Source organism: Pimephales promelas, chromosome 11, assembly GCF_988280905.1.
Source record: "Pimephales promelas chromosome 11, fPimPro1.hap1.1, whole genome shotgun sequence".
Classification (NCBI taxonomy): Eukaryota; Metazoa; Chordata; class Actinopteri; order Cypriniformes; family Leuciscidae; genus Pimephales; species Pimephales promelas.
This window is the reverse complement of record NC_142779.1, coordinates 18,267,407-18,293,095: the sequence shown is the minus strand read 5'-3', so window position 1 is coordinate 18,293,095 and position 25,689 is coordinate 18,267,407. Positions and strand designations below refer to the sequence as shown.

The 25,689-nt window shown below is 37.1% G+C and overlaps 1 protein-coding gene across 1 annotated transcript in view; it reads left to right on the top strand.

The window, feature by feature from the left end:
• Positions 1-25,005, top strand: part of pdss2 (prenyl (decaprenyl) diphosphate synthase, subunit 2) — a 41,739-nt gene extending 16,734 nt beyond the window's left edge. Inside the window, exons 2-8 of the mRNA XM_039672578.2 lie at positions 1,237-1,371; positions 7,373-7,571; positions 16,941-17,015; positions 18,425-18,586; positions 18,730-18,858; positions 19,678-19,713; positions 24,600-25,005. Of these exons, the coding sequence (XP_039528512.1) occupies positions 1,237-1,371; positions 7,373-7,571; positions 16,941-17,015; positions 18,425-18,586; positions 18,730-18,858; positions 19,678-19,713; positions 24,600-24,755 (892 nt within the window). The 3' untranslated portion in view covers positions 24,756-25,005. The remainder of the gene's footprint in view (positions 1-1,236; positions 1,372-7,372; positions 7,572-16,940; positions 17,016-18,424; positions 18,587-18,729; positions 18,859-19,677; positions 19,714-24,599) is intronic.
• The last annotated feature ends 684 nt before the right edge of the window (positions 25,006-25,689 follow it).

Below are 25,689 nucleotides of genomic sequence, written 5' to 3'. Positions count from 1 at the left end.
ACATATTAATAAAAAATTCTTATTTTTTTTCTTTATTGTGGCTGTTCCTATATGCCTTGAGGGCAAGTATCATTTCAGTGAGCCAGTGTGTCCCAACAGGAGTGCCAATCCAGATTAGAGCAGATCCTGAAGAAATCTGCAATTGTTCTCATTCTGAAAGGTTTGATGGGGAGCCGCAGCATTCAGAACAGTTAGCCTGCAACAGTTAACCTGACTTATCAATTGATCTTGCATATGAAGTTGTCTTGGAACACTTTGGAGAACAAAAATGAAGCAGTTGTTGTTTTGTTTATTAAAAAAAAGAATCACAAAATAACATTTTAAAATATATTGAAATAGAAAACAGTTATTTAAAATTGTTATATTTCACAATATTAGTGTTTTTCACAGTATTTTTGATTAAATAAATGCAGCCTTGGTGTGCAGAAGAGACTTAAAAAAATCTTACCTACCCTAATTTTTTTTTAACTGTATTGTATTTATACAATTTTTATAATCAATTGCATACATGTTAAGTTTTGAGTTTCTTTTTAAATGATCAGTGGGTTTCTGCTTGGTATTTGTAAAAAACATCTTTTTTTATGTTATGTGAAATATAATAGAGCCAGACCGATATATCGGCCGGCCGATATTAGGCATTTTCCAAAATATCGGTATCGGCATTTATAATGGCCGATAAATGAATATTTAAAAAATAAAATAAAAACGGACGAAACACGCTTCAATCATCTCTCCTTGGCCTGTTATATTGAAAATGTATGTTTTACAATTTGCAGTATGATGTCATCTATTGCTAAATTATGGCTCATCATAGACTAGCTAACCACAAAGCTTGCTAATGCCACTATCATCAGTGGAAGACCGCTAACGTTAACATTAATGAGCTTGGAAACCACTGTGAACTTTTTCTGCCTAAATAAAGTAATGATTACTGTATTTATAACTAGCATATCTCTAGTTACAGTCCCTGCATTGTAAAATGTAAGTTATACTTGCGAGGAGTGAACATTTAAACATAGAGAAAAAGTAGCAAATGTATCTTGTGCAGAAAAGTTAACTTTTCTTTTACACGTGTGTGAAATCCAACAATATTTAATAAAAAAAAAAAATATCGGCCAATATATCGGAATATCAGATTTTAAAACCCAAAAATATTTGTATCGGTATCGGCCTTCAAAATCCTTTATCATTTCGACTCTAAAATGTAATACTGTGTTTTTTTGTTTTTATACACAGAGGGTTTGTGTTCGACAGCCGGAATAATCTACAGATGCGAGGTCTTGTGGTGCTGCTAATGTCCAAAGCAGCCGGTCCAAGTCCCAGTACCAGCGACCCGATTCATGACAGTATGATCAGCGGCATCTACCCCAGGTAAAGACATGCCTTTCTTTCTCTCAGGGCCATGGGGATCCTAACTATATGCATTTGATTTAAGTAGTCTGCTATACTGTTACACACAACTTTACTCATTGATTCCTATTACAAGCTATTAGAATTTCATCTTTCTTTTTGGCCCTGTAAATAACAACATCTGCATCAAATTGCATATTTTCACTTAGTTTAACTTGAGGTATTTTTTCTACATATTCTCACTATAGAGGGAATGCATTGACGTCACTTTCCCGCCGGAACAACCCCGCTCAGCCTGACTGAGTGGCAAAAGATCTGCTGCATGACTGGATTTAATAGGGGAAACTGCGAAAATGCAACTAAAACAAACATTTTTTTTCAATTTAAACTAAATGTTGGACTCAATATAGTGTACCTTACAACTTACCAAAGATCCAGTGATCTTTGGATATTGACATGCAGCCAGGAATCGTGTTGCCTGACCTTTATGTTTGCCTGATTTCGACACCTTGGAAATAAAAGCAGTATAGACCTCAACATTAAGCAAATTTGCCTGTGAACGCTTTATATAAATACAATATAGGTAGGTCTAAAACCGCGTGATCACTTGCGTATATCAGTGTAATATTGCCTATATATATCATCATATCGTCCAGCCCTAAAACTTTATAGTTTTTTTTTGGTCAGTGTTTATTAAAAACATCCAATGATGCAGAATATGCAATGATAAATATTTAATTGATGAGTTGTTATATATATATATATATATATATAACAATACAAAATATATGGGAATGGTTTTACACCTAAATTCAGCATATTGACACAAAATGATAACTGCAAATCCACTTTTCGCTGACTAGTTGTTTCTGTGAATTGCAGCGATCCATTTTCTCCTCTTTCTATAGCAGTATGTAAAAATATACCTTTGATTTTTTTTTTTGTCAAATCTAGTTGTACAGTCAATTGAAAAGCTCTTTCCTACTTTTTCGCGGCATTCACGCTAATAACAAATACAGCCGCTCAGTGTTTTTTCCACTCACTGTGAGTAACTACAGGCACTCCGGCTGACGGTTCCCTCTATATCATACTGTATCATACCATAAAAAAGCCAGATGTTATCAAGCATAAAACAAATGAAAGATACATTTTATTTCATATATCAGTCTTTGTCTGGTGTTGTGACAAATGCATTTTTAAAAGTACCAATCTTTCAAGGGCAAGATAGGTCATAGTTATTACAAAAGTATTGGAAAACGTTTAAGCAATCAAAAAAGATGTAGTTATCACCTCTGCAGTTCTGTGGAGAAGACTTTGCAGTCTCTGGAATAAATCTAACACAGTTGTGGGTATTATATTTCAGCAGACACTGTTTGTTAAAGTTGTCTTCAACTCTTTAAATAAAGTTTGCTTGCTGAAATCCACACCCTTATGAAGGATCGTCAAGCTGCAATGCACTGGTTGTGGTTTTATTTCTAGCTCTATTTTAATGTAGACGATTTAATATTGTATGTCAATTATTTCGTTTTACAGACCACCATCTACAGTAGTTTTAGATGTACTATAGCATGTCAGTTTTAGGAGTATAGCATGTCACACCGCAGGACATGTCAACTTCCCAAAAGTATTTGATGTCAGTGTATAAGTGGCCGCTTGTGTGTGTTCGTTGGTGCGAAAGGTGGAGAGCGATTTTAATAAGAATTTAAAAATCACAACGTATGCTTGACTGGTATCTGGGCATCATCAGGTTTAGAGAAGTTTTTCATTTGGACACCTTGAACGCTCTTGAAGATTTAATTTCCGAGATGATGAGGTTTAGATTTCACCTGAGGCCAATTAGAAATGTAGCCGCTTTCACTTTCCATAAGTGTTTTCCACTTGTTTCGTTTTAAAAACATTGCATTGAATTCTGAGAGGATATGTTTTATAAGAAAATGGTAACTACCTTGTTGTTGCATGTGCGTGTGTAATAGACAGATCATCGGAAACAGGATATGAAGGCGTGCAGGGTAAATTATGTCCAGTTAAGGACACGAAATCCAGCACACACACTCCATCACTGCGCCTCTGAAGGACTCTTGCTCTAAACAGGCTGGTGTGTGTGTGCGAGTCATTTGGCTGCAGTGCCAGGGAGTTACCAGAAACGGCTGTTGTATTTGGCAGCATGTGTGTATGTGTATGTGTGTGTAAGCTGTCTGAATGAACTCTTTCTCTCTCACCGAACGGGGAAAGAGAGTGTCAAAGCAAGTGAGCGGAGGGACCGGCACTAATCTCTACACTCCTATATATTTTCCCCCTCGTTCTCTTGTTTATACAAACCCCGCGTTTTCCTCCAAACAGGAAGTGACCTCATACAGTAGTTCCACAGCTGGGATGTGGGTGTCATGGAAACAAGATGGTGATGTAGTTGCCCTGAGACTTGTAATACTCAGGACTGACCCATTGTGTGTATGTGTGTGTGTGTGTGTGTCAAAAAGGGTGAGGTGACCCACAAATGCACAAATTTAAAGAGAAAGTTCAGCCCAACAAAAATAATTTACATCAATTAATTCTTCCTTTGAATGCAAGAAGGGAATTTTTGAACAAAATCCTGAAAAAACTCCACCATAAAAGTATAATTTTGTGACTAATAGACCAAAATCATAGAGAGAAGAGAGAAGTCGTTCTAATTTGTTGATGAATCAGACATTCTTTTGAATCTGTTCTTTAAATGAATCAGCTGATCTGTTTCACAATGAATCATTCTGAATGACTGACCTGTTCAACTCTATGAATCAGTGATTCTGTTAACCGTTATCTAGAGGTGGCTTTATATATGATGCACGTGTCATCTGGACCACTTTTTTCATACCTTTATGGACCAGAAAAAGATTCCTTTTATGTTCAGCAGAACAATAGAAGTTACATAGCTTGAAACAACATGCGTGAGTAAAGACTAAACACGTCTGTGATAGTTATCTTTTTCACATACATGTACTAGAGCTTTTTCTCTCCCCCTTTCTCTTTTTTTTCTCTTTCTTTGCCGGTCGTTTATCTTTTCTTTCAACTTTCCCCCTTCTCTCCCTCCTCCACTGACACCTTTCGCTCTCTCGTTCCTGGTTAGAGGTGTGTTTGATGGTGGTGATGGATGAATTGCTGTGCTGCTCTCCTCCTCCTTGACATGCAGCATTTGTAAAATGTCCCTTCGAGTCACTTTCTCTCTCTCACACACACACACACACACACACACAGTGTTGTGTGGTTGTGTGCATGTCAGGTAGATTGTAAGTGTGTGTGTGTTCTCTTTGACAGAAATGATCATGGTTAGTGGTTGTGTTTGATCGCATATGCGCACAAGTGCATTTCGCAGAGAGACATCTGTTTGAATAATTGTGCGACATTTCTTTTAAAGGTATGTTGTAAGGTAAGCATTGAAGTCACTAAATGTTTGTTGGTTAAGGTTTCTGGTGGTTCTGACATTTGTGGATCATTTGTTTTTCCATTGACATACTTTAATGCAAAGTTTGGGATTCCACATAAAAATGGAAAGGATGGAAAGACCAAGATATAAATTAAATTTCCACGCCCAACATTCAACCTGAAAATAGTCATATAAACATTGCAATAACTCCGAAGCTATTCAGTTAAGGGAAAAAAAACTGTATAGTGCTGCTTTAAATGTACCCTTGGTGCGACTTCTTTTAAAAACAAACAAAAAAATCTTACTGAGCCTAAAATTTTGTAGAATTTATACTCGTATTTAATTAAAACATAGTGCATATCACATACACATGCTGAATAGAGCAGGCTAAACTGTCTTATTTGGTGTGTGTTGAGTCAAGAGGTGAACTTGTTTCATAAGTTTGCAATCTTTCATGATCTTTCATTAAAACATCACCTGCTGAGATAGTGTGTGACAGGTTTTGTGCTGCTTTTGGTCAGCTGACACCCTGACCTCTAAGGCTGATGTGCTGTGAGCTTGCAGGCACACGCTTGACTGTGCTTCAGGGTTAAATTGGCAAAGGAAATGGAGCAAGCTGAGAAAGGGGGCGTGTCAGGGGGCGGAACCCCTCTGCGCCATGGCATCGGTTGCTATGCAACTGAGTTCTGAGGCTATTTATACTCCCTGTGCTGCTCCTCCCACTGACTTCAAAAAAAGAAAAAAAAAGCATAAACGGCATAGCTGCAGATTTGGGGGAAAATTAGATTTTGATTCAAATCCGTCTGTCTGCACACAAAACACTACAGCTAGTCCAAGGATGATGGAAACAAAGACTATATATAAGAAAAAAATATTACAGGACAGAAAACTGTTCATTCAAAAATGCTTTGTTCATTACAAATAGCTTCACTATCACTAATGAGTATCAAATCAGCAACTCAATACTGGCAGTCATGGGACTGAGAAGGACACACACACACACACACACACACCTTGGCTACATCCACAATGCAGCTGAATGTGGCCCAAATCATATTCTTTTTTTTATCCTGAATTTTTAAATGTGGCATTAAAAGAATCAATCTGGGCATGTTAATCTGAATTAAATAAATGGAGTCAATCATTATGAAGCTGATGTCCCATGGAGGCTGAGGTGAAATTACACATCAATTAAGAACAGGGTCAAAGAGGTGGAAAAAGGCTGAAATTGTATTATTGCCATTCTGTAGACTCATTGTCTTCCACCCTAATAGAAATTAAGCATGCCAATGCTTGTGAATTATTATGGATAACACCCACATTAATTCAGACTGTTCACTGTATTTTTAACTTTTTAAATTTACTCTTAATTTTGTATTTAATATAATTTTTGCATTTATATTATTATTATTTTTTTTATAGTGATTAAATCCAAATTAAAATGTCCCATTTAATGAATTTTGTTTTATTTGCATTGTTTTTTTATTTTATTTTAATTAGTTAATGATTTTGGTCTTTTCACACTATATTTAATTTAGTATTATTATTATTTAGTGCAATTTTTTTTATTTGTTCTTTATTTATTTAGTCTTAATTGTTCATTTAATGTAATTTTGTAATTTTAATTCAATTATCACACTTAACACATTTTGGCCTGTTCACGGTGTCAGACCAGTGTCACATGTGAAAATAACCCTTTTCTTAAGACTTTTTCGATCTGAGATCACAAACATCACTTTCATGCCTGTGGTAAACAGGATTTTCATTGACAAAAGTGTAGGGTTATGGGTATGAATCAGAAAGTGGACAAAAAGTGGACACTTCACCTAGATAAAAAAGGACAAGTAAACTCTACATCTCTTGACCTGAGATATTGGATGCATGCAATTACACTTCTCTAAAGTATGTTTGAGTTTCCCCAGTCATCCTTATCCATTGTAAATCTCATCAACATCAGTATTTACCCAGCACATGCGCCCGTGAATCTGACCAGGATCAGCGGATCTGTGAACGAGAGTTCTGCACAATAGGGATGATTGAGCTCAGGAGATGGTCCATTAATGAACAGCATTTAATGACAACAAGAATTATTGCTGAGCATTGTAATTACCCAAGCACTAGCGTGTGTGTGTGTGTGTGTGTGTGTGTTTGAGCAGAAAATGCCACAGTGCTCCTCTCATACTGCCAAACTGAAGAGAATCCCTTCATCAAAGACGCTTTTTCTTCACTCTCTCAGCCTCTTTTCTTCCCCTGTCTGCTCTTAAGGAGGGGTAAGTGGTCATCAGTGCTAACGTCTCTCTCTCGTGTCTGGAAGGTGGTTATCGCTGAGATCTCAATGGTTTCAGCTGATTATGGTTCTGAACCCAAATCAACATTTGATTATAACGTCCGTGTGATGGCGTTGTGATAATCTGGCTCATCTGATAATCAGTGGCAGTTGGTAGTTTGTGAAGTGCATTATGGTCACCAGGACACTTCACACTCTCTCTGGGTTATTTGTTCTGCAGAAGAACATTTGGGCTAAAATTACTTCCTGTATAAAGTGTGCTATAGAATCTGGACTGTTTATAGATCTAATCTCCTCTCAGAATCGTAAAATTTCTCTTTCTCTCTCTTTGTCAGTCAGCGGAACTTGGCTGAGATCACGGAGCTGATTCACACGGCCTTCCTGGTGCATCGTGGGATTGTTAATCTGAAGGAGTGGACTAACTCGGATGGCCCCCTCAAAGACATGCAGTTTGGGAACAAGATGGCCGTTCTGAGCGGTGATTTCCTGTTGGCGAATGCGTGCACTGGATTGGCCCAGCTCAATGACACCAAGGTACTAAATACGTTCCGTAAATTGTCCAATCCAGGTTTTTTTTCCATTGCTTACAACATAATCAGTAATGAAAGAAAGCCTGCTTCAAGTTTGCTCCACCATTAAAAAGAAAAAAAGAAAAAAGTGCACAAGTAAGCAGTACAAACATTTCAAAAATTGACATTTCAAACATTACAAAATTTTCTTAGCAATCTATACACTACCATTAAAATGTTTGGGGTCAGTAAGATTTTTTTTTTTTTTTTAAATAAAGTAATACTTTTATTCAGTCAATCGAACAAAAATGATTTGTATTTCAAATAAATACTGCTCTTTTGAACCAAGTTATTTCAAATCCTTAAAAAATGATATCATGATTTTGAAGAAGCAGCACAACTGTTTTCAAATTTAATAATAAACATAAATGTTTCTTGAGCAGCAAATCAGCATATTATTATGATTTCTGAAGGATCATGTGACACTGAAGACTGGAATAATGATGCTGAAAAATCAGCTTTGACATCACAGGAATAAATTGCATTTTAAAATATATTAAGATATAAATAATTCTAAATTGTAATAATATTTCACTTTTTCAAATAAATGCTGCCTTGGTGAGCATAAGAGGCTTGTTTCGAAATCATTAAAAAAATCTTACCGGCCCCAAACTTCAGAATTTAGAAGAGGACAAAAGCATAGATTTCAATTATTTTTTTAATTTTTCAAATTTAATTTACCATTAACCCTAAAACAGGATTAAATATAAATATCACTATTAAGATTTTTCCAACAAAGAACCTCCTTGACATCCCCAAATAGAGGTTTTGTCAGATTTTACTTCTGGTATTTTTCTACCAAAAATAAACTACCTTCATGCTGGAGGTGTAAGCTTTTTTTTCCCATCACATTTCTGTTTTTATGTAAAGCACTGAAAAATAATACTAAAATACAATCATTTCAGCGGCTCCTGACTTCAGTTCTCAAAGACTTTGTTCGCCAGGCTGTATGCTGTCCTCTCTTGCTAATTTCCATATACTTGCATATTCTCCCACATTCTCTTGCACTCTATGTGTGTGCGTGAGTGTGTGAGCATACGTCTCCTACACCCCTCATTAAGTGTCAGTGTTCTCCTCCAGTTCTAATTAGAGTCGCAGTCAAAGCACCGTCTAACTGCACGCGGCCACTGCCTCTCTCCACTAAGGGTTACAGCGTCTCACTAGAACATCTTTCTGAATATCATACAGCATTATGAATGGCCAGTTCAGATGTAGAAGGATGGAAGACTACCTCAGGACATTTTAGAGCGCTGTTTCACAACTTATTTTGTCTTTTGGACCCTATTGATAATATATGGCTCAAATAACCTGAAGTGTGTTACATCTAACGCTCCATTCTAGCGGCTCAAACTGAAATGAACCCTCATAAGTTCTCTACATAGGCAACAACTCCATGCTTTATACAAATAGCACACTGTATCTGAAGCACACTCAATTATTTATTTCCATAGTGTTCAGGTTCAGGTTTATTGATATAGCCCTTTTCATACCTAGGTAGTAGTGTTGTCACGGTACCAAAATTTCAGTATTCGGTACCGATACCAGTTAAAATTCACGGTTCTCGGTACCAATTTCGGTACCAAAGCTTAGTTTAAATTTACATATATTTAAGTGTTTATCACGGTTACAAGTATGGAAACTGTACATTTGTATTATAAACACTTTAGAAAAAGATTAGATAAAATGACCTAAAATAAACAATATTATACACTAACACATTTTTAAAGTTGTTTGTAAAGTTTTAATCCATTATTTATTTAATGCACAATGAATTAAGTGAACAAACATTAACAATCAGGTGTTTGTAATAAATAACATTTTCAAACATTAATTAATGTTGTAAAAATATATTGTTCACTCAATGTGTTGATAACTAAGTAATGTTTATGAATGGTATCTTTGTAGCATTACCATAAAACATGTTTTATTTGACTTGACTGTCCTTTTATTTAATCTAAAACTGCATTCATATTTAATTTTAAAAAGGCTTTTTAAACCTGCTGAGTTATAAAGGCAAGAATACGCCTAGAACTGGCACTGACATTAAATGACAATACTAATACCATAGTACTCTGGTGTCGGGTAGATACTACTGTGTTCATGTACTCGTAAAACTACCCCGAAAGCACTTTAGAGGCCGTTCACATGTCGCGCGTGTTTTTTAATTATATTTTTGCGCGTGCTTATTCTTTCCAAAGCGCTTGCTCTCACGCGGCGTCTGTCGTTGCTATGCAACGCCAACGAGTTTTTATTATGAGCGCGCTTGCCTCGCGCCTATATTTGAAATTGCGAATTTGCATGTAATCGGCCTCTTATGGCAACGTGACATTAGCCTAATCCAAAATATTTCCATATGTGGCTCTTTCCTCCTTTCGTTTCAACAAGTGGATTCAGAGAGAGAGAGAGAGAGAGAGCCATATCAGCGTTATGAAGAGGACGCAACTGTGCACGTTTCAGACATCGCGTCTAGAACAGAACTGGACGAACCTGGTATTCGGTACCTAGAAAAGCTGGTACCGTAACATTTTTTTTTTTTAGTACCGACTTGGTACCGAAGTACCGAGTTTTTTGACAACACTACTAGGTAGCCCAATGTGCTTTACATAATCATAACAGTTACTGTAAGAAATAATTTATATACATCAATCAATTCAAGTAATTACATAAAATGAAAACATGTGACTTGACAGGGAATATAAAAAAATAATAATAATACTGTAATATTAATAGTGTACTAATAGTGTAATAATATTTGCATGTTGTTATGCTAACACCACATTACTTCAATACGTTTAAAAATGAATAGCATGCAAAATATTGAGTACATATGGGGTATTTTCAGTTTTTTAATTAGTTTTGAACTACATTTTTTATGACTGAATGGTTTTGAATGTAAAATATCAAAAGTTTGGGGTCTGTATGATTTTATGTATTTGAAAGTCTCTTATGCTCTTATGCTCAGAAGTCTCTTATTTTTTTTTAAATGTAATTTATGTAAATACATTTTCAGCATCATTACTCCAGACTTCAGTGTCACATGATCCTCCAGAAAACGTTATGATATGGTAAATTAGTTCTCGGGTAACATTTGTTATTATTATCAATTTTTAAAACAATTGTGCTGCTTTATATTTTTGTGGAAACTGTGATACATTTTTTTTTTCAAACTTTTTCAGTTCTAAAGAACCATTTATTTGAAACAAGTCACCTTTATTTATATATAGCGCTTTTTGCAATACAGATTGTATCAAAGCAGCTTCACAGTGATAACATGAAAATTAAACAATTAAAAACAAGTGTGTAAAATAAAAATAAGCATGTAAAAGTCTTAGAAATGTAATGTATCAAAAAAGACCTACTGACCCCTAACGTTTGAACAGAAGTGTGTTTATAATCAGTATTCTCTCATATTGTTTGGCATATTGTTGGCAAATGAATTCATTCATTTTTATGATTATATAACCTTTTAAGTATTTTTTTCTTATGTTTTAGAGATATTTAACAACGCAAAAGCAAAAAATGGTTAAGTACACATACCCCTGGTTGGGATTGACTGTTTTTCGAGGATATTGCTAGCCATATCATAATATTAACAGACTAAGTAAAAAGGATTTGCACTTAGAAACCCTAACATTTCATCTCTCTCTGTCCCGCTAATACACACAGACACACTCAGATGCACTAAGCGGCAGAACGCTGACAGGATCTGTCACCAAGTGCAGCTCTAGAATGCAGCTCTCCCCGTGGAGGAAAACAAACTCTTTTCCTTCTGCGTAGCCTCAGACACACGCACGCACACTCAAACGCACTTTAATGTGTGCATGAGTGGACGTGGAAATGACTGCAGGGGATTAAGGTGATCAGCAGATTGTGGTGACTAATATAAAGAACAGATTCTGTGTTTTTTCTCAAGAGGAGCTCAGCATTCAAACAGCCATACATCTTATAGTCCAGACTCACTGCTGGTTTTGTGTCTGTGTTTGATACACACTCTCTTCTTTAGGTAGATAATGTGGAGTAATACAGTTTAGGAGTTTGTATTGGCGTGTTCTATAGCACCTCCTGGTGGCCGAAATTGGAAATTCCTCACCTGTTTAGAGGTCATGTGTGTTTTTGATGCCTCAATACTAGTGTAAATATTTAAATTAGAGTATTAGGATTATAAAGTTAGAGATTTAGAATTATAGATTAAAGATTTGTTTTCTTTTGTTTAATTTTGAATACACATTTAATAAATTGTTTTATGTTACTGCGGTCGGTGACGTTTTATAAAAACCCAGTTAAAAGTCCTTACTGATGTAAATGATTTTGTTCCAGGTGTAGTTTTACAGACAGTTGGCGACATGAAGTTTTCAAAGTTTCGGGTCAGTCAGATTATTTTTGAAAAAATAAAAAAATAAAAATTAAATGGTAAAAAAGTTACAGTAAGTGCATTAAAAAAGTTATAAAATAATTATATTTCAAATAAATGCAGTTATTTTTAGTTTGATCAAATAAAATGTAGCCTTGGTGAGCATAAGAGACTTTTTTCAAAAACATTACCAAACCCCAAACTTTTAAACAGTACTCTATATACTAATATGCAAAAACAGCTCAATCTTATTGTCACAAGAACAAGAATGTGTCTTTTTGAATTAAAAAAATAAAAAAATAAATAATGCAAAATGTTTCATGATCAGTAAGAAATATATATGCCAAATTTCTCCCTGCACTCACCATTGGCAGCTGTGGATAGAAGGTCATTTTGAGCCCTCGTTTTTAGTGAACACACACACACACACACACACACACACACACACACACAGAAGAGAGTGTGAGTAAAATCCTTTTTTGTGTGTGAAACTGAACCTGTTGTGCAACGAACTGTGATTTAAAGCCACATACGCTCTGTTCTGACTCACTGAAGTAGTGACTGACTGACAGGATGACCAGCCAATCAGAGATCAGACTCTTTAGCTGCTGGTTAAACGTCCATATATGTATGGAAACATTCCATATATTTTTTAGTGATTAAAAAATATATGTTTTAAGTGTTTCACCTACTCCCTTGATGTAACTGACAGTCACCCAGCCAGAACTATCCGAACGCATCACCCTGTTCATACTGCCGTCTATGTAAATGAGGGCGAGGCCCTATTGCATTAGCGATTCAGTTAGCGTGAGAGCATTAGCGGTGGAAATCAGACGTTCTCTCTCCAAGTCCACAGCAAAGCGTTTTTTCCTCCTGATTGATCTGTATTATGTATCGTGGCCTTGAGTGGGATCCTGACTTAGTAGACTGTGTGTGTGTGTGTGTGTGTGTGTAAGTGAGAGAGAGTGGGATTCTGGCTCGACACTAGTATAAACGGTAAAGGGATCCGTGAGCGGCTGTCTCCTCTTTCTTCTCCTCACAGACCTGTCGGCGAAACACGACTCCGGCTGGATTTGGGAATGAGACGAGACGGAGGGAGGGCAGCTTATCTGATACTTTCCAAAAAAAGCCCCCCCACACACGCACACACACACACACAAACTCACACGAAAGACAGACGTACACAAACACACGGTTCAAACACACATTTATACTCGTGTACACACACACACACACACACACACACACACACACACACATGCTTTAATTTCTCCGTGTGGAGTTTGTGTGAAGCCGCACATCTGGCTGCGCTATAGGGGCTCTCTGTCTTCTCTGGGCTCTGTGTAGAGGAGTCAAGTTCCTCACTGTTTCCTCAAAGATCTGGTTACTCAGAGGGCAGAGAGAGAGAGAGAAGGAAAGAGTGAGAAAAACAAAGTTTGAGAGAGAAAGTTTGGGGAATGGAGAAGAGTAACATAATATTGAATTTGAGGAATAGCCGAGGAATAGCAGTGTCTGGATGGAAGGCCTCTGCTATTCTAGTTCCCTGGAGATTCTGCCTGTGGTCTTATGATTCAACAGGCAGGTCTTTCGGGAAAAGAGGAAAAAGAATGATGGAGGGTGAAAATAAGGTGGAGAATGTAGCCTAGGGCGAAGGATGGAAGGAAGGGATAGCGAAGCATGTGATTAGATGAAAGATGGAGCTGTCAGTTGCTGTTGTGGAGTAGCTGTACCTGTGACGGAGTAGCGCCCCCCTCCGGAGCACTGTAGGCATTACACGATTCGTTAATAGTTTTATTAAATTCAGACAGTTTTTATTCAACCTCATGACAGCTTATTGTCTTCTGTGGAATACAAAAGGAATTCTGATATATTGTTCTAGCGCTTTTCAATTACAAACAATGGGGAAGGATGCTTACAAAGATGCAAACCATGATTCAAAGCAGTTCAGTTTTAAATTCATATAACGTACTCCGTTACTAACGTAACCTCGGTTTTCTCTAGAAGAGGGAACAAGTACTGTGATATTGAAGAAGATATACAAGATATTGAAGCCAAAAATTATCCTTAATTTTGAATTAATGTAAAATGCGTTGCGGCAGCATGCAGACAAGGACAAGACGGCTCACGTGCCTGTTGGCTGTCCTGCGGCAACTGCAGCAGCCTATCGAGAGAGGCCCTAGGTGACATCAGATCCAATGGGGGCGCTTCACGCTAGAGATGTTCCGATACCCTTTTTCCCTTCCCGGTTCCGATTCCGATACCTGGACTCAGGCTATTGGCTGATACCAAGTACTGTTCCGATACCTGGGTGTGTATTTATACAGCTGCAATTCATACTAGCCCTATATTAATTGATAGAATTGTTTTATGGTGTGCATCAGACTAATCCTTTAATTAAACATAACAAATGCATACAGTGAACTAGAGTATTTTTATTATCTGATATACACTTGACAGCAATATATTATTTATTTTTGAAGTGAAAAATAGCTTAAAATGCAGCCACACATGTAATACTTTAAACTGATTTTAGATTTACAATATAACTGTATAAAAAGTGTAACAAATAAATATAGGAATCTAAAAATGATAGGTAAATAATGTAAGAAAATAACCTCTTTATAACTTAAAGTCCAGAAATAGTTTTGTTTGAATGAAGCTTCCAGAGATTGTTGATTCTGGCACGGCTCATCCTTCTCTGCCCTTGTCATCGTGTTCTGCGGGGTGACGCGTCTTCAAATACTTAAGAGTTGACACTGCTAATCTTGTGCCATTTTCAATAAAAGGCTGATTATATTTTTTTTATTTATTTGAAACTTAATAGATATCATGTAAAAATATCTAGTATTGTATCGAATCGTATCGCGGGAAATTCTGAAGTATCGGAAATAATCGAATCGTTGGCTTAAGAAAACGGTATTGAATCTATGCATAAACACCAGGGACTCACTGGGAGTCTAAGAAGAGAGGCTAGAAGCATAATTCCCAATACGTATCATCCTAAGGGAGCATTACATCAACAGTGTTCCACACAGTCATGGTGAAAATGTTCAGCCTCAACTGGGTAACACTATGGGTCTTACTCATTTAAGTATTCTGAGCCGAAGCAGACAGTACTGATCTTTAGACCGAAAGTAGTTTAGCCTGTAAGGCGGGAACCTCTAGGTTATAAAATCTTATAAATGTAGCCTCCCAGTCTCCCGCCATACAGATATCCTGCAGGGTAATTCTGCTAGACCAAGCCCACCTGTGGAGTGCGCTCTGACGCCCTCGTTGTAAACTGACAGGGCAGGCAGGGAAATTACCTGATCCCTGAACGGTTTGTTGAGGGATTTAGGCACGTACCCATGCCTTGATTTGAGTATGACTTTCGAGTCATTTGGCCCAAATTCCAAGAGCCATAAGAAACACTGTCTTGAACGACAAATGTTTCATTTCTGATAAATGGATTTGCTCGAACAGGGCAACTTTCATATATATTCCAAAATCGTTGAAATATCCCACATGGGGAATGATGGGGCTCTGGGAGGATTCAACCTCATAGCTCCACAGGGGTATCCACAGAGCTTGCCAATTCCTAACTGTCCGATGCCAGGATAGAGCATCTGGTCTCCTCCGCAGATACAGCTGCCTCGTCGACATCAATGGCAGCGGCCACTGTCCGTCGGTAAGCGACCCGAGTGAAGCTAACAGGCGAACCTAGCAGGGAGCTTTTGCAAGCTGGAGAAGGCTCAGGGAGACCCACTAAGTGCAACGCTTTTGACGGCACGGCACTATAGTGGGTGGAGTTGCAGTCTCTGAGAAAAATGCCTGGCGAGTCCTCAGAGTCGCCACAGGCAATAACTCGCAATGATGGCAACCGCCATCAACGAGCACGAGAACTGCATGATTCTCACCCAGGCAGGAAACGCATCGAGTTGTAATTATAGACCCAGGCCATGCCCGTCTCGGCGGTACGTGACGTAGTATGCGCAAAGCGGCCCCATTGGATCTGACGTCACCAAGGGCCTCTCTCAATAGCCGCCTTGCCCATGTCTGCATGCTGCCGTAACACGTTTTACATTATTTTAAAAATAAAGGGTAATTTTTGGCTACAGTATCTCATGGAAAAGAGGTTTTCCCTTAGCGTAAGATATTACGCAGTACGAGAGAGCCTCTCGTAAGATAACTAAAATTGAATCTAATCATTTATAACTAAAATGTTATCTAATCAATCATTGAAAAAAAGTATAACTAATATTTAGTTAATAAACTAATTATTAACTCTATTAACATCTAAACATGGATAGATAAAATGTTGATTTATATTATTCTTATTTTTCATATTATTGTATATTATTGTGTGTGTGTGTGTTTCTGCAAAATATTTGCATATTTGTTTGGACGATTTATCCTTTTGCTAATTGCAGTAGTCCTATTAGGAACCGTGCTATTTAAGAGATTTAGAAAGTTTTTTTTTTTTTTTTTTTTTTTTTGCTTTGTCTTAATTAAAATTCATCCTTTTGGATTCATTTTCTGTTTTTGCATTTGTTTAGAGTTTTGTGACAAGGGTTTTTTACGTGTGTATTCTTCATCATGCATATTTTTGCTATTCAATAGAACAGCCCAATCAACACTGAAATATCAGATGATTTTCAGTAGGTGTTGAATGTTTTTGTGCTGTGAGCAGTTTGGTGCTTGTGTCTTTTTAAAGAGTCAAAAACTGAATCAATAAGCTAGTGCAGATGTCAGAGTCCTCATTAAGCTCTGTATCCTCTGGACATTGCACTGTTTTGACTGGCCATCTGTTTAATAACTGAAGTGCTGGTTATTCTATCTGTCCCTCAGATGCTCTTTTAGACTGAGTGGACTGGAAAAAAAGTCTTACCATATTCCCAAACAGCTCATGGCCTAACAAATGCTAATTTCAGAACAGATGGGGCTGATATTAACAGTGTTATTCTGAGTCTTCATTTAAGTGTTCTGATGTTATGTTTGTTATAGGTGGTGGAGCTGATCTCCAGTGCTATTGGAGATGTGGTGCAAGGAATCTATCACGAAAGCTCGAGTTCTGCAGAGGTACGGCATTCAGCCCACTTCACCTACCACATATAGCCACTAGAGGCACAATATGGGACACTAACTATTTGTGTTAGTGTCTACTATTTGGACACTAACTATCTTTTAAACTGTTGAAAAATTTCAAATTATTATTTATTTATTATTATTTTTTAATCATATTAATGCAACCGTGGTGAGCATAAAAGACTTGATTCAAAAGCATTAAAAAAATATTACGAACCCCCAAACTTTTTAACAGTAATGTGTTTATGAAACATTGTGCTTTATTATATTCCAGCTGTGTTGCCTATTATGTAAAAGCAACCACTCAAAGCTTCTGTGGTTTATTGCTTTAATATACATGTGCTTTCTATGAGATGTAATATCTTTCATCGGTAAGCTTTGTTTTTCACATAAATGAATTATAATTGAGTTACAGAGGAATCTTTTTTTAGTGTTTAATGTTTTATATGTTTTATAAGACTGGACAAGCAAAACATCTCCAAACAGAGCGAAACACAGGCTGACTTAAAAGACTTAAAACATCGCAAACCACTAGTAAATAATGAATGATAAAGTTTCCTGTGCGAGGCGAGAACGAGGAAAAGTGATGGAGAGGACCGCATTTATGTGAGAGAAACGCAACAAGGGACAGAGAGAGAGATTCAAGTTTCTTTTACCCTTTTTAGAGGAGACGTTTCCGAGCAGATGTTTGCATCAACTTTCCTTCCTTCGGTTACACCCCCCTCCCCCTCATACCATCAGGTTTTTTTTTTACTCTCTCATTTTTTGAATTTCCTTTAAGTTTTGCATCCTTAAAGTTTCCTGCAACATTATATTTGTTTAGGAATTGAAATTAATTTAATTAAAAGCTTTCTTTTGGTTGTGGTCTTCGAAGGCTTGTTTAATGATATAATTTAACTCTCCACTTCTCTCTCGACAAACAATACAGCTCAAAAGTTCAACAAGATTATTTAAAATATTTTTTTCTCTTATGTTCACCAATGCTGCATTTATTTGATCAATAATTTTGTGAAGAAGTATTACAATTTAAAAGAACAAGTGTTTTCTATTTTAATGTTTTTTTAATATAATTTTTTCCTGTGACGCAAAGCTGGATTTTACTCCAGTCTTCAGTGTCACGTGATCCCCAGAAATCATTCTAATATGCTGATATGGTGTTCAAGAAGCATTTACTATTATTATTATCAATGTTGAAATCAGAAATCAGTAAGTGCTACTTAATATTTTTATGGAAACCTTAATGCATTTTTTTCCAATATTCTTTGATAAAAAGAAAATTCAAAAGCACAGCATTTATTTAAAATAGAAATCTTTTGTAACATTAATAATGTCTTTACTGTAAGCTACATCATTAAATATAAAACATTAATGCTTATTTGATTGAGTTTTTCTGTATTCTGAAGGAGGGCAGTCTAACACTCGCTTCCTGGGAAGACCAGACATTCCTGTCCCATGGTGCTTTGCTTGCCAAGAGTTGTCAAGCTGCGATGAAGCTGGCCAAACACGGTACAGAGGCTCAGAATTTGGCTTTCCAGTACGGAAAACACCTCACTCTCGGACACAAGGTGTGTATGCACAAGTGTATTATGGGCACAAGCTGTTTCTCTATGCCTCCTGTCTGCGTGTGTTTCATTCTCCTGTTTTTTTCTTTAGACTGTACACACAGTGTTTCATAACAATCATGGAAATATATGTGTGTGTTTTGTAGCTAAACTCTGATCTACAGCCGTTCGTGAAGAGCGAGTCAGAGCCAGCTGTGTTTAGTTTGGATTCGGCTCCTGTTGTCTTCCACAGACAGATCATAGGACCTGAGAGATGGCGACATCAGCTAAAACAGGTACCAGAAAACAATATCAAAATGGTAGAAGCCAGCACGCTAACACTGGTAGCAAAGTGAAAGCTGTGAAATGACATTGAAGCAAATGTGATGCTTCAAAGACTCAGTTATATAACATGTTGAAAAAACGAATAGAAAATACAACATACACTACTGTTCAACATGTTTTTAAAGGAATTAAATTGATCAACAGTTACAGTAAAGGCATTTATAATGTTAGAAAAGTAAAATTTTTAAACATATGCTGTTCTTTTGATATTATCAACCGTTTCCACAAAAAAAATGATACATTTTTCTTTTCCTTTTGAAAATCAGCATATAAGAATGATTTCTGAAGAATCATGTGACACTGAAGACTGGAGTAATGATGCTAAAAAAATCAGCTATGCCATCACTGGAATACATTTTGGTTTTAAATGTATTAAAACAGTTATTTTAAATTGTAATAATATTTCACAATATTGCTGTTTTTACTGTATTTTTGACCCAATTAATGCAGCTTTAGTGCGCATAAGTGACCTTATTGACACAAATTTTTGATTGGTAACAGTTCATTGAGTCTATTCACATTACAGTGGTGGAAAAAGTCATGTGAGTCAAGATGTCATTTATTGAGCTATGTGATGTCTCAGTTCAGCTAGCAGACAGTCAAGCTAATCTTACTGGAGTATAATTGATATTGTAGACAGTATTTGTCATTAATTGAAGTGATTCAATGGGATTTTAGCCCCTAGACTGGTGGCAAACACCATTACGGTTCAGATTTCATTGGGTCAGCATGACATTCTCTGGATTCACATTTTTCTCTCTTTATTTCAGGCCCAGAATATGGCTAGACAGATTGATTACACAGAGGTGAGCAAATCCTATTTTTTGATAAAAGAAGAGAGGGAAAACAATGTAACGACAGCCTAGTGTCCTAGTGTCTTCTTATTCAGAGGACTTGTGTTTATGGGTTTTACAGTATAAACCACTATATCATTTGATTATTTTCGTTCAGCCAATGAATAAGTGAGATTGTCTATCGAATTCAAGAGAAATCAATCCTCCTGGTCAAACCACTAATCAATGAATCCAGCCACAATGCGTCTGATGAAACATTCATACAGATATGATACAGATCGATTTCCTAGGAGTCAGTCGTTCCCAAGCTCACAGCGTGTGTCAATGTTTACAAACACACAAAAAGAGAGGTTAATTAATATCCAGTTAATGATCCAGTAAATACCAAAAATGAACCAAAAAGTTGTTCGTTTATTTAATTATACATTTTTTTTAAGATAGTGAAACCTGAAATTACCTATTATTGTCACAACCAATGGTTACCATGAGGAAAAAAATAATAAACAGGAGGGGATTAATAAACATATTAAATAATTAGGACTGTGCAAAGATTAATTGTGATTAATAGCATCCAAAATAAAAGTTTGTGTTTACATAATATATGTGTGTGTGCTGTGTATAATTATTTTGTATATATAAATACACACACACATGCATGTATATATTTAAGAAAATGTGGTATTCATATATATATAATTCGTGCAAATAATTCTTAAAAATATACATGCATGCATATGTATTTATATATATATATATATATATATATATACAAAATAATTATACACAGCACACACACATACATTATGTATACACAAACTTTTATTTTGAATGTGATTAATCGCAATTGATCTTTGCACAGCCCTATAAATAATATCTTGATGAAAGTCTAAGATTAGAAAGAAAAAGAAAAAAGAAAGAGTTAGATTTCGGATTGGGGGTTGCCAACAAACATCATTAGCACAGCATAAAAATAATTAGTCAGTGGCTGCACCAGGATATCAAATCAAGTTCAAGAGTGTAATCAAATATGTAAATTGGAGGGTAAAAGTTTAAGAATCGGTCATTGATAGAGCATGTTGATCGATGCTTTGAATATTGGTGGTTACAGTGAGTTGATTGGAGGTGTTTGTTCTCTGTAACTGATAGCAAGTTCAGAAATGTGATTTCCAAAGTCAGAAGGAGAAGCTGGACAGAAAGAATGAAGGGGAGAAAGATAGAGGCAGAGATGAGGTGGGGAGGGGGCAGGAAGAGGAGGAGGAGGGCACAAGCGGCTCGGGTCGCCGTAGAAACACGATATTAGGAGATAGAGTGGCAGGTTTATTTGTAGAGGAGACAGAGAGACGGTTTGACAGCAACATCACACGAGATTCTCCTTCAACAGGACACAGACAGACACATCACACCCACACACACACCCACACACACACACACACAAACACATCACATATCTCTGTTATCAGCACATAAATACCACATTAATCTCTCCAATATTCGCTCTGATATCTTATTTTTGGGGGGGTTAAAGTGTGTCTTGGGTGGGACATGACTCATGAGGTCTGTCAAACTGAAAATATGAAAGTTTTTTAGTACATTAGTCAAAAAAAACTGTAGCCATACAAACAACAGTGAGAAATCAGTCAGCAGTTGATGTCATCATCTGTGTCTCTCTCGCTCACATTGGTGAAAGCAGGTCTCTGCTGTTTTTAACTCTAGGCCTCCAAGGGCTTCTTAGCACAACACATCCCAGAATTCATTTGGTAAAATAGCCTCCAGCAAACATGTTTATAGAGAACAGTGGAGGACTTCAAGACCATTTGAGTGAGTGAGAGAGTGGAGTAATCTGGCTTTAAATGTAATTATTGTGTGTTTGTGTATATCTATATATATATATATATATATATATATATATATATATATTTATATATAATTTTCTATATATATATATGTATGTGTGTGTGTATATGTATATATGTGTGCGTGTGTGTGTGTAAATATATATGTGTATATGTGTGTGTGTGTGTGTGTATATATGTATGTGTATATATATATATATATATATATATATATATATACAGGATATGCATCAAATTGATCAAAATTGACACTAAGGACTACTTGCATTAGTAAGGTACATTTCTACAAAGATTGAAACAGAATTGTTGTCATAAGATTTCACAACATTACTGATTTTACTGTATGTTTGGTCAAATAAATAAAGCCTCTGTGAACAGAAGGGACTTGTAATGTTTCAAAAACATTAAATATCTTACAGACCTCAAACTTTTGACCAGTAGTATATTATTTGTACTGTATTATATTTGTAACATTAGTTTATGCATTAGGGAACAAACACTAAACAAATAAATATGCTATTGCTCAGTTAAAGTAACACCAGGTAACTTTTCAACCTTCATAATATATTTCCAGTCTCTTGTGATGGTACATGGAATTACACGTCTGCCATAGCCTGACGGGGTCTGTAGCGTTTTTAATCGTACTTTTAAACGTCGGGTTTCGGGTAGTAACCCTGCGAACAAAGAGAACTACAAAATTCGACTGCTTGACATCATATACGTCATTTCCACCACCACCCCACTTCCTTAAAATCGGACGTGCTAGCCAAATGTTATAGTCATGGCCGAAGCAGCGCAGAAAAACAAGAAAGCAAAGGTTTTATCGGACGAAAGCAAAAAGAGAAAAAGAGAAAGTGATAACATTAAAGGCAGAACGAGGATCGACTTCGAGGATCGAGGATCAGCCAGTGTTTTCTGGCGTGAGCTGAAGGAGGAGGATGGGGGCGAACTGATGCGTACTTAGCTGTCATGCTTATGGACTAAGTACGCTATATTGCTTGCATACTAGCCTATCTGTATTCTCTTTGTTTTTTTGTCTGCCTTACTATGTTATGGAAGCTATCTTATCCATATCTTATCCTATGTGGCGTTTTAACTTCTAAACGGCGTGTACAAGTTTGGTAGGGGCTACATTCTTTCTTTCAAGATATACTCTCACCGGCCACTTTATTAGGTACACCTGTCCAACTGCTCGTTAACACTTAATTTCTAAGCAGCCAATCACATGGCGGCAACTCAGTGCATTTAGGCAAGTAGACATGGTCAAGACAATCTCCTCTCTTGATTTCTGCTGCGACATTCGGATGGTAGGGTCAGAATTTGGCGTCTACAACATGAAAGCATGGATCCATCCTGCCTTGTATCAACGGTTCAGGCTGGTGGTGGTGGTGTCATGGTGTGGGGAATATTTTCTTGCCACTCTTTGGGCCCCTTGGTACCAATTGAGCATCGTTGCAACGCCACAGCCTACCTGAGTATTGTTGCTGACCATGTCCATCCCTTTATGACCACAATGTACCCAACTTCTGATGGCTACTTTCAGCAGGATAATGCGCCATGCCATAAAGCTGGAATCATCTCAGACTGGTTTCTTGAACATGACAATGAGTTCGCTGTACTCAAATGGCCTCCACAGTCACCAGATCTCAATCCAATAGAGCATCTTTGGGATGTGGTGGAACGGGAGATTCGCATCATGGATGTGCAGCCGACAAATCTGCGGCAACTGTGTGATGCCATCATGTCAATATGGACCAAACTCCCTGAGGAATGCTTCCAGCACCTTGTTGAATCTATGCCACGAAGAATTGAGGCAGTTCTGAAGGCAAAAGGGGGTCCAACCCGTTACTAGCATGGGGTACCTAATAAAGTGGCCGGTGAGTGTATATAAGATGTACAAAATCATATTTTTTGATACCTATTAACATGTCTGTGATATTAGCAAATCGATTTTGCTGATTCGTTTATGGTAGCTTGATTTTATAATATTGACGATATATGGTTATCTACCACTCAAACATTGCATTGAAGTATCATATAGATTCAGTAAAACGGTAACCAATAGACTAGGCTACTATAATGACGCTGGCTTGTAAACGTGAGCATCGTGATCATTTGTCGTTAGAAAAAAAATAAAACCCATGAAATGATATTCATATGACATACTGAAATATGTCACTGTACCTGGCATGAAGACATTTCACACGCGACGGAAGCAGAACACCTGCATGTGACCTCCTACTACAGTGTTCAGGGCTATATCATGGTTGTTGTTGTCAACAAATGCGCGTGCATGTAGGATGACAGAGTTTACGACAGCAGTAGAGGATAATACTGTTTCCCAACAGTAGAGGGACCCCGAGAGTAAAAAAATACCTGGTGTTACTTTAATTTATGTTCTGAAAAAAAAAAAGAAGTGGTGCTTGTTGTTGCTATACGTTTGTTCCTAACTTAATTTGATTGTGTTCAATCTACTTAAATATGTCAAATTGAAGTTTACTTAATTCGTTTGGGTGCTTGTTAGTTCCCAGCATGCTTTCCCTATGGCAATATGCATATGAAGAGAGAGTAAATGTTGTAATTAACTGTTATTTTATGTTTTTGCATTTAAGATGCTAATGTGTGCTATTGCTAGCTACAAGTTTGTTAACTCGCTTGTACAGTCTTACAATTCAGTTGTGTGAATGCCTGAACCATGTCAAGGAGCCATTGATTTAATGTGGGACAAATGTACAAGATACAATCAGTGTATATACGACATTAATGTTCATTCACACAATTTGACATTTTTTACAATTTTAAAATTTAACCAAGATTAATAAAAGCTGTAAAAGTATTGTTCACTGTTAGTTCGATACCTAACACATTAATGTTGACTTATTATAAAGTGTTACTATCGTTTGTTTTGCAAGTTAATCCCATTAATCCCATGATTTTAAATTCCTTGCCTTTAAATTCAGTTCTGAAGAATATTACCTCTACTGTTTCAGTTTTATTAGTTTGATGGAATATTTAAATTTCTCCTCATTCTTGCGTGTTTTGCAGCTCCGGGGCATGATAAAGATGGAAAGAGGCGTGAGCCAGGCACTTGACCTGTGCAGTTACCATGGCAACAAGGCCTTAGAGGCCATGAAGTGCTTCCCACCGTCAGAGGCTCGGTCGGCGCTGGAGAACATGGCCTGTGCGGTCACCAAGTTCTAAAGATGGTTTCAATCTGAACCCATTCAGTTTGATGCTCTTGATTATTGTCCTCCTGGAGTTTTCACTTTTTTGGTGCTTCATAAAGAGGACTTTCTTTGGAATGTTTGTGGTTCTGACCTGCTTCACAGATGATGATGATGATGTTTACGTACAGTAGTAATGACGACTGTTGATTACGTTTGGTCGCCAAATCAGCTTTATCTTTTAAAATAAAATTGTCTTTTTGAAGAAAAAAAAATTAACATGCATCATCTCTCTTAAAATTTCGGATTTCCTGTGATATTTAACGGAAGTCAATATCTATACAGCACGTTACAAAAGACAAACATCATTAATGTTAATGATTCATTAATGACTGTAAGATATGATGATAGAGAAACTTATTAGTACGATGGGGGTGGCATTACCCAAAATGTTGGTCCGAAAACCGATGACTGTGTGTGTGTGTGTGTTGTGGGTGCCCGGGGTGCTCCAGCAGCAGTGTTGGCAGTAATAATTAATGAGGTGAGTGTGTGACCTGAGTGAATGGGCAGGAAATGCTGCAGTATTGATCAGCTCAGCGAGAGAGCTGGCGCCAGCTTGGGCAGCATGTGGTTTCCCGGGTGACCACGGGGGGGACGACTAGAGTGTGAAGTGAGGCGTAGGGGAGTGACGGTCACTGCCGGCAGCCGCTGGACCACACACACCCACGCTTGAAGGACAGAGAGGGAAGAGAAGAGCATTTATGCAGGAACATCAGTAGAGTTCCTTCCATGTCTCTTTCTGGCCTCAGATTTGTTGGCAGGATAGTACACTAAGTTTCCCCGGTAGGAGCAGGACAGCCCTCTGGTCATACATGAAAAATTCATTTTGGCCTCAAGCAGACCTGAGAAAACACGCAGTGAAAAACTGAAGAGAACAAGGACAGAAATAAAGAACAAGCAACCCTTCCTGA